The sequence below is a fragment of the Pungitius pungitius genome, chromosome 14 (genome assembly GCF_949316345.1).
Source record: "Pungitius pungitius chromosome 14, fPunPun2.1, whole genome shotgun sequence".
Taxonomy (NCBI): domain Eukaryota; kingdom Metazoa; phylum Chordata; class Actinopteri; order Perciformes; family Gasterosteidae; genus Pungitius; species Pungitius pungitius.
This window is the reverse complement of record NC_084913.1, coordinates 14406013-14416148: the sequence shown is the minus strand read 5'-3', so window position 1 is coordinate 14416148 and position 10136 is coordinate 14406013. Positions and strand designations below refer to the sequence as shown.

The 10136-nt window shown below is 43.8% G+C and overlaps 1 protein-coding gene across 1 annotated transcript; it reads left to right on the top strand.

Annotated features, from left to right (window-relative positions):
* Positions 1 to 563: 563 nt before the first annotated feature.
* Positions 564 to 7606, top strand: calm1a (calmodulin 1a). Its single transcript, XM_037485687.2, has 6 exons — positions 564 to 721; positions 4826 to 4856; positions 4983 to 5126; positions 5428 to 5534; positions 5987 to 6122; positions 6527 to 7606. The coding sequence occupies exons 1-6, from the start codon at positions 719 to 721 to the stop codon at positions 6553 to 6555; spliced, it is 450 nt and encodes a 149-aa protein (XP_037341584.1). The 5' UTR covers positions 564 to 718; the 3' UTR covers positions 6556 to 7606.
* Positions 7607 to 10136: the final 2530 nt, after the last annotated feature.

Sequence of the window (10136 nt, the reverse complement as noted above, 5' to 3'; positions counted from 1 at the left end):
CTAATTTGGTAGTCTGAAAGCCTAGGTACACACACATGTTGATTTATCGAAATCTCTGAATACCCAGCATAAAGGGTAGTTCGGAGCAAAGAACTTCCCAGGATTGTGCATGTGATACATGCATTTATTACAGAATGTGCACTAGTCCAGAACAACATGAACTAAAGCAGGCCCTTCATCGGCATTTGCCCCATGCTTGCACATGTCTTGCAAAGGGATCTAGCATCAAGCGCATAGTTTTTGTGTGCTTTCCTAATACAATTATATTTAATTAATTACATCAAAACGGGCGAGGCGTTAGGTGTGGTGTCAACAGCTGATGGGCAGCAAATTCGAGCCCAATCGCCCTCAGAAGTTAGTACTGTATTTGACAACATTCAAAAACTGTATCATAAATGTCGATTATCTTCACTTCTTTCTGGAAGAAACCGAAATAATTCTAGAGTACCACCCATTTATAAAAGACATAAAACATCACACTGCGGCGACGGGTACGCGCATGTTAGCAGGTGTGCGCGGTTGTCCGTGCACTTCAGAAAAGACAGAGCTAGGGCGCCGCACTGATCGAGAGTTTTTCCCCAGTGCGGAGGAATACAGTGAGACGTAAAGTAGTGGTTCGCCTTGCCCGCCCGCCTCCAGCGAGCCTTGCTCAGTGGCAAGCTTCCATTTCCTCTCTCCCTGTAGCATTAGCAGACCGACGTCCCCGACTCAAGCAGACATGGTGAGTATCTGATCGTCTACGGCTTGTGATATGTAGGACTTGAGGAAGTGTTGAGTTGACTGAATGCCAGCCGGGCGCTATTCAGTGTCTCCCGGATAGTCGTTTTGCTGGATGAATATCAAGCAGCCTCCACTGCAGAGCGAAGTTAGCCAACGTAAGCTAACCTCGGCTAACGAGCTGATAACACAGAGAAGCTTAGCACATCGCGGTTGTTTAAGCCCATTCCCTCCATTGAACTCCCTGCGTTAGCTGATTATATTCCGCACTGAGCGGTCGCTCCTTGTTAAGGGTGGCCACACATTAGCGGTAGTTACAGCGGTTCTGTCGGGTGCCGATGTTAGCATCACAGCTAAAGTTAACGTTGCATCCCCTGTACTGGTTCTGCGGTATTTGACAGTTGCACCATCACTCGACCAACGCAGCGAATGCCATTTTGAGGCTTAGTCGGATAACTTCACCTTAGTTTGGTTCCTCGACGATGCCGGCGACGTTTTGTGTCTCTTCTCATACACCGGTTGCCATTGTACAGACCGCATCAGGGAGTCCTAATTAGGTCACTGCACGGTTTATTACCACCTGTAAGATGGACGCAGATAAAACCATTATTTGAGTACCTTGGTGACTGTTGGCTTAAAGTGTTTCTCCTCCGCTGATTCGGTTCTTATGGGGGTTGAGTTAAATATCCTTTACTACCTACCAATCTTTGCTTTAAACGCACCATTAAATATTTTTATTCTCAAAAAATGCGTACATTTGCACATGCATTCATGCTGGTGTGGTTAAATCTAGTTTAATAGTTTGCTGGACCCTTTTGTTAAGCAATAATTCTTTAATCTTTAATTATTCTTAAGTCTTTAATGCACAGTTTGTTTGACGGATGTAATCTGCTGAACACATTATTGACTCACTGCTCTTGTGTACAGGTTAACTGGTTATGTAATTACCCTGTCCCGAACAACACTTAAAGTTATGTTTTTAGTGAATTTCGTTTGTGGCTTTCTGTTCTTTTGGCTCATTTTCATTCAAATTAAAAAGCAGCAGGGACGTGTGTGTTTGTGTGCGCGCGTGCGTGTGCGCGTGCGGCTGGCAGTAGGTAGACGCAGCAAATCCAACTAATTTACTGCGATATTTGAATTGCACCTTGACAGCACTTATGAAAGATAATTCAAAGAATTGTAGCGTATGACTTTGGGTAACTCCACTGAAGTCATATACATATAGAATTCCAGGTTTTTTAGTCCATGCTGCCTGTAATTACTTCCGTAGCTGCCCATTGAAGCCTTCAGCACAGTAGCAGGACGGCTTTATGGTTGTTATAACTATTTAATGAAAGAAAGTTTGTTCCAGAATGCAGTCACTGGGATTCAGACACCTCGGCTATATTGTCATGGTTACTTTGCCTGAAAAACGTCTTCTCATTCGTCCTACTGCAGGCCGTGTGAAATAAATCTATTCATGGTCAACCCTTTTGAAGTGGGATTAAACTGCAAACAGAGTACATTGCTGCGTTCTTGTATGCAGCATTATTTACCAAAAACAATTTGATATTTTAATGTCCACATTTGAAACTGTTGCTGGTAAATACTGATTCTTTTTATAAAACGCTTTGATCTATTTTCACTTTGATTTCTTCTAACTCTTGATGAATGCTTTAGGAGTGAATCACTGGGCCTACGCGCTGCAGTCACTATCACAGCAGCGTGGCAGCGCCTTGAGAGGAATTTGGCCTGCGTATTAGAGGGTTTAGCAGCTCATTAACCACCGCTAGAGCGCGCACACATCCATCGACACAAATCCTAACCGCTATCATCAGCCAAATTCTGAACGGACAATATTTATTACCTGATGGTACTCTTGTACATAAAACCGTGTCCGTTTTTAATTTCATTATTATAATATGTCCCTTCTGTCGGTCCCCCATAGGAGAAAAAAAAACAGTTAGGATCAGATTTAGATTATTACCGTAGTGCTCTCATATCTAAAAAGGTTCTGGACTATTCTAATATAATGTTACTTGGAACTTTCTGAAATAATATTGAAATATCTGAATTGGCAATCTGTGTCTGGTATTTTTAAATGTGTGTTATGAGTTCCATAAGATAGCTGCAATTCTGCACATTTTTTTATTTACATTGACAGTTTACCAGTTTTGCCTCTTTTACTCAAACAAACCTAAACCCTGTGCTCATGGCCAACTCCTGGTGAGTCACTCACACAATCTATTATAGTGAGGGTGGGACCCCTGTCAGAGGGAGCCATTTGTGTGACCCATGATGCTGCCCAGGAGGCCGGAGGACCAGAGGACCAGCCAACTGATCCTCCCTAGGAGTTGCAACTGTAGCAGTGAGATGACAGCTCACAGTTTAGCACATGCATATGGACCCTCAACCCCCCTGGGACCTCCCCCAGTCTGGACTCTATTACTCTCACGCACACCTTAAGTCCATTCCCTGACTGGCCTCTATATACACGCACACACACACACACACACACACACACACACACACTCTCTAATTCTCTTACAGTGTTGAATGCCATTCATTTATGAACTACTGCAGGAGGTGGACACTTCATCTGTACATCCATCTTTTCTGTTCATCTGCTGGGGAGATGAATGGACAACTAAGCCTTCACTATCATGCCTAGGCATACGCACACACACACACACACACACACACACACACACACACACACACACACACTCTCTCTCTCTCCCCCCTTGAGGTGGAGGTAAAGGGGCTGCCGTTCTCTGGCTCCTCAACCAGTTGGAATCGGATGCAGTCAGGAAAGGACATCGTATAGTCACGTACGCTCACAGCGCTGCAAGACACAAGGACATAAAAGACTTATTACAGTCGGATTTATTGAGAGACCGACGGATAGACGAGCAACCAGGAAAACAGCAACAGACCAGCGCTCCCATCAGCTCATGGAAGAGAGACATCCTGCCAGCCCACTCCAGAAGGATTGTGTCATCCACCCAGCCGCTCCCACTTCTGCAGTTATCCTGCCAACTGATCACCGTTCATGTGTCCATCCAGCTCTTCCTATCCAGGAGGACTAAAAACTCAAATCTAAACTCTTATGTAACTATTCAGCAGTATTTTTTTCTTCTATCCAATTCACATTTGGGAGAAACTGATTGATGTCTAGTTATTATTTATTTCACCCCACCCTGAGACATCATTTCTGCCCTTCATGTTATCAGTCCCTCAACATGCTGCCTAAGAAAGCTGCCCTGTACCCACCAGAAGATGAGCTGGTCAGCCTGTCCACAGTCTATGACCTCTTGGATGAACAACAGGACTATTACACAGAGCTCATCCAGCAGCAGGAGAGGAACTACAGAGCCTTCCTGCAGATGCTGATGGACACATCATCCAGCCGCACGGACAGCCTGGTTAGAGAGCTGCAGGACCTGAGGAACTGCCTGCAGGGAATCACGGCTGAGCTAGCAGACGTTAAGAAACAAGGTGTCCTGAACAGCAAACGGGCCGAGTGGCTGGCGGAAGGCCTGGTGACGGTGCGAGGGCAACTGGATGGCAACAGCTCCAAAACCGGAGTAATGGGGAGAGGTTTTGGAGCCCGTCCCGTGGATCTGAAAGGAGGAGGAAGATCTGGAGAGGGCAAAAAAACGGCACCAAAAGCTTTGAAGCTGGTGGCCGACCTCACAGATATCCACTTTGAGGACATGAAGGTTGTACGCGGACGCCCACACAACGGGGAAGCTATGGGTTAGCTACAGCTGCAGCCACGTCACTAGGATGGTGTATTAATGGGACTAGAGCAGGTTTCTGTGGTTCATACTGATCCCTGTAGGTTTCAGTCGGTACCAGAAGGGTAATAGTTCTAAAGGTTTCATTATTGTAGACTTTGTCTTTGAGGGCAGTTCATGCAGGTTTCTTTAATTAGGATTATGGCTGCAGCCCCGATGATGATGATGCTTGTTTTAATGGAAGTAACCATAACGCCTCGCCCTCTTTGGTGCGAGATCACAGGTGTAATGGCCACGTTGTTCTTTTTGTTTTTTTTTAAACCTGTCTCTACTTGCCTCAAGTGTTCCAGCTTTTTAATCTTTCCCAATGTTTTGTCTTTGTGATTCAGGCTGATCAACTAACAGAAGAGCAGATTGCAGGTAAGGGGCCCACATGAGATCAGTGTATGACGATTAACGCATATTCAGGTCTCACTGGAGTATCAGCTTTGTTCCAACTGCTTTCACTAATCCATCCTCCCCCTCCCGTATTGATGCTTGTGACAGAGTTCAAGGAGGCCTTCTCCCTGTTTGATAAGGACGGCGATGGCACCATCACCACTAAGGAGCTGGGCACCGTCATGAGGTCCCTGGGTCAAAATCCAACTGAGGCCGAACTCCAGGACATGATCAATGAGGTGGACGCAGACGGTACGCTGAATCCTCCTCGTCGCAGGGAACGCTTCTGTTAACAGTGTGTTACACACACACACACACACACACACACACACACACACACACAGTTTTGTATTCGCGGTCAACTTCCGGTCCCGGAAGTATTGTTAAAATATTTTGTTGCATTAATCACATAGATTAATGCGTTTATGTTGACAGCCCTAAAGAAAATGCTTCTCTATCCAGCTTTGGTGTCCCGAGTGTTAAACTTTCATAAAACGTTTTTCACTATATTGGCTGAGTTCTGAATTCTGGCCTCCTTTCTGTCACTTTCCAGGCAATGGTACCATTGACTTCCCTGAGTTCCTGACGATGATGGCAAGGAAGATGAAGGACACTGACAGTGAGGAGGAGATCCGAGAGGCATTCAGGGTCTTCGATAAGGTGTGTGTGTGTGTTTGTGTTGTGGTGGCAGAGCAGTAATGGATTCTCGGATGTATTGCGTTCTTGTCATCAGCAGATTAGCATTGATTTACAAAGCTCGTCTATCTGGGATCAGAATGTCCTTCAGCTGAGAGCTAAGGGGGGACTCGCTCCGACAGAGACACTCAATAAACATCGTCTCCATTGACAGCTGTGTGATTAATTGTAATACTGCTCTGTCAGAATTGGTGGGAAATGATGTTTGGATATTTGTTCTAAAAATAAAAAAAACCCACATAGGTCTGACTATTGAAATATCTTTTTCTAAGCATTAATCTTATGATGCCATATCCCAGCCAGTTGCAGAAATGTGTAACGTGTCAATTTGTTTTGAACCTTTGTGCAACGGTTTCTGCTTATTCTTGTCACTCACTTTGGAATCGTGTGTGTGTGTGTGTGTGTGTGTGTGTCAGGATGGCAACGGTTATATCAGCGCAGCAGAACTGCGTCATGTGATGACTAACCTGGGCGAGAAGCTGACGGATGAGGAAGTTGACGAAATGATCAGAGAAGCAGACATCGATGGAGACGGACAGGTCAACTATGAAGGTACCGGATGATTGAGCCACTACTACCTGTATAACTACATTTGTGTACAAGTTTATTCATGGGACGGGGCTTAATTATGTCAGCTGACAGTGTGTGAAATACTCAACCAGTTGAGCAGTAGTGGTGCACTCTGCTAATGTTGTTAAAAATAAGCTTTTCAGAGTTTACTGGGTCATTTTAACTTTTTTAAACACAAAATATGCATTCACAGACTTCTTTAAAAGACAGTTTTATTGAGAAATAATTTAAGGAATCTCCGGTGTCAATAAGGAATTTTTGAGCACTTTATTTTGCACACGGCTGATAAAGTTGTTTCAGATGGTGATTTTCCATAAACTGATCAATCAATATTTATTCAACCTGTTAACATTGTGGCTAATGAGTTTTATTGTTTTTCCCCACAGAATTTGTTCAGATGATGACTGCCAAATGAACTGGGCTCACATTAAAGACAAAGAATCAGTCAAATGTTTCACTTACCTCTTATTGCAAAAATCTACATTTATTCATACTGTTCTGTATAGACTGAATGTTGGGAAACTGAAAATATGTCCATATTGAAAAGCTCAAAAAGGGTTTAAAAAAAAAAAAATGGACAACGAAAAATTCTAAATGGATCTCTCTGCATGTACTGGCTTGTATTCCCCGCCCCCAGCGCTGAGCTACCCAATCAGATCTCAATCCTTTTTGGCCAAGCAGCCTCTCTGCAGCCGGCTGGTTTGGCCACTGCACCTCTGCTTCCTGGCTCCATCTGCCTGATTTCCTGATGATTATATGGGAGAGCCAATGGCCTTTCTACTATGAATTCCTGTTTCCTTTTTTCTGTTCTTCATGCATGCAGCTTTAGATGGGTTACTGATAAGAGCCCAATGGCAGAAGGCTGTCGCCGTAGGTTGACCTTGGACCCACAGAGAGGAGGGAGGGGATAGTTGACTGATGGATTGGAGGCAGTAAACCAGTAGAACCTTTGCAGTTTGCCTACCTAAACAAAAGTCTGTGACGAGAGATATTTTTAAGAACATTTTAAAATGGAAGAACTCATTTTAGATTCAGTTTTTCTGGCATGTCAGGATACTCTCTTTATCCTTTTGTGTGTGTACCTTTTTTTGAGGGGGAAACTTGGGTGGGGCATAGATTTGAGCCCGTTGGATGTTTCACAGACTATTAGGTTGGGGTGGGCTTTAAAAGTGATTATATACAAGATCATCTTTGGGACAATGTGGTGATCACTGAAGCATGCTTAGGGCACCGTACATCGCCTCAAAGGTTGCACTTGTATCATGATTCCACAGGGGGTTAAATTCTGTTTAGTGGGGAAAGGGTCGGTGCTTTGCGGCATTTCTATCTTGTGTTTTTGTGTGAGTGTGTGTGTGGGTGCGGCGAGGCCCGGCCCAGTCCAACTGTTCCGTTCAGTTGATCTGCATTCCAAGTTGTACATGCTAGTCTTTACATTTTGTTTTTCCAATAAAATAATCATGAAGTAACATCTCGTGCTGGGTCTTGTTGTGTTTTCTCTCCGTGGAGGCAGATTCTGTGGGGGAAGTGCTGCTTTAGAATGACTCATCTGTGCTTCTTATTGCTCGCTGTGTCTTTGTGAGTGTGGAAGTGGAACCACAGACATTGAGGCCCACTTAAAACGTATTTTGGGAGGAGAATCGTTCAGCCGTGACATTCCTAAATTTAAATGAGACTATCGGGAACAAACAAATTTTCACCTTGCCTTTCTTACGAGAGTATCGGCATAGCAGTATTGGGCTGTTCTTTGGGGGGGGTGGGAAGAGACTGGTTGCTGTAAGTATCTTTACTTAGTGGTACAGATACAAAATACAATGTTCCATAATATTGCACTTTTTATTGGACAATTTCTAAAACATGGGACTCTTAAACTATGTGGACTAACCAGCATGGACACCAACATGTTCCCAGCAGTGTGGGTGTGGGGGGTGGGGGGGTCACAAGGACTTCTTCAGATCGCTGAAAATGTCTTGTCTGCAAATGAAGTGTTGCTAGGCAACAGCCAGGCATGTGGTGGTTAGAAATGAGGAGAGGGAGCAGAAAACTAAAAGTGGAGTTTGAGGAGGGAGCAAGATAGGAGACAAGTGTGGGAGGGAGGGGGGGGGGGGGGTTCGAAAGACTATTATAGAAATCCAGGACTTGCGGGAGAGGAGGAGAACAAGGGTTGAAAAGAGACCAATTCAAAAGCCATCTAAAACATCCTAAAATCCCCTCCCTCACTCTGAAGCCAAAGCTGCTGCCGTGGTTTCAGCTAACGAAGCCAGCGGAAGTTGTTTTACAGTCGAACAAAGCGCTGCAGGGCTGTGTCAATGAGAAGGATGACATGCGCTTTGTACAGATGGTGCTTCTTAGAATAAATCAGCTGCAGCTGAGGATTCTGATGATGCGTAGAAATGGAGACTGAGCCACACAGTTAGTGGCTGTACTTATGTAACCATCTAGCGTGAGTTAATAAATCTTGCTGTTAGCCAGCCGCCACTCAAACGTTCTCAGCGAGGTCTCCAATCCCGAGGCTTCTCTTTGTCATTCATCTCACACACATTTATGAACTGCGTATGTTTTTCACACACACAAACTCCCTCTCCTGGCTCCAGCTTTCAACCACATCAATATTTCAGCTTCTCACCTGACAGAAGAGGGGGGGGGGGCGTCTGTGTTAGCGTTGGACGGCTCACGCAACTGTGTAGGGCAAATATTTGGTACATGTCATTAGTTCTGGTTCTTTCCTCTATGTCCCTTTCTTTGTGGAATAGCATGACCATTCATGAAATTCACCAAGCTTCATAAGAAACTAACTGACACTTTTACAAAGTACGGCACTGTACTCACCATTTGCATTTGAACAAAGTATAAGTAAGCACGTGTTAGCAGTAACTAGTCAAATATACAAGGCAAGTGGATTCAGTGTAAAATACGGGTGTGTTAAGATGGTGCCAACACGCAGTCTGATATGATTGATATGTTCATCGTGCTTTAAATGGACTGAGTTATGTCTGAGGGGTAAAGGTCGTGACCTTCCAGGGGGATCCACAGTCAGTGGGTTAGTGTCACCAGAGAACCTGAGGGTGACTGGTGCCGTCTTGACACTTTGGGACAAAGCCTGTCAGCATTGTAATCCTTTCTTACAAAAACACACAAACAGGACACACTGACGCGGTGACAGACGCACACCGGAGAGAGTAACACACACCGAGGTCACAGCGAGCGTGAACACCACACAGGTGGCCCGATTAACCCTTTGCAGACATACCCCATGTGATCTGAGCATGAGTTGGCAATGACAATTTAACATCCTTATGAATTTTGTGACATACCACACAATGGTTTTATCTAAATACTATAAAATATGGTTTAATTTTATGGACTTTTTACAGAATGCTGTTCCTGCTTTTAACAGTCAACCTACAATCTTCGATGAAGCCAAAAATACAATCAGCAACGTCTTTGATTTTCAGTATATGTGTCCTGAGACATGTCCTGAACTCAAGTATCACTGTCAGCACGTTTATGACACAATCTAAATTATCTAAAATATGCTTCACTCATTCCTATTATTATGACAATTTAAGGCACAAACAGACAAGTTGTCCCCCACGTTTTAACCACTTTTATTGTCTTTGTCCTCCTGAATTCAGCCGTTCATTAAGTGCACAAAGAACTGAGCTCACATCAACAAACGCATCACTTCCTTTTATTCTTTTAACTGCTTCTCAGTAACATCTTTCAAGAAAATAGAATTATGATTTACTTTCTAAAACCATAGCATTAATGATACACTTAGAACAATCAAATTTACAACAGCAATCATTTGTATATATAATTAATTGAAAAAAGTATATTCATCTAGTTGTATTTAACATAAGTGGGACGGACACAAAGACACAATCACTGGTTGCATTTACACATAGCATCATTTGGATTTTTAAGAGAATATGTGGAGTTCCATTATTAACAACAATTGGTTAACACATATTTATATGGCACATGGGAGTTTTTTCC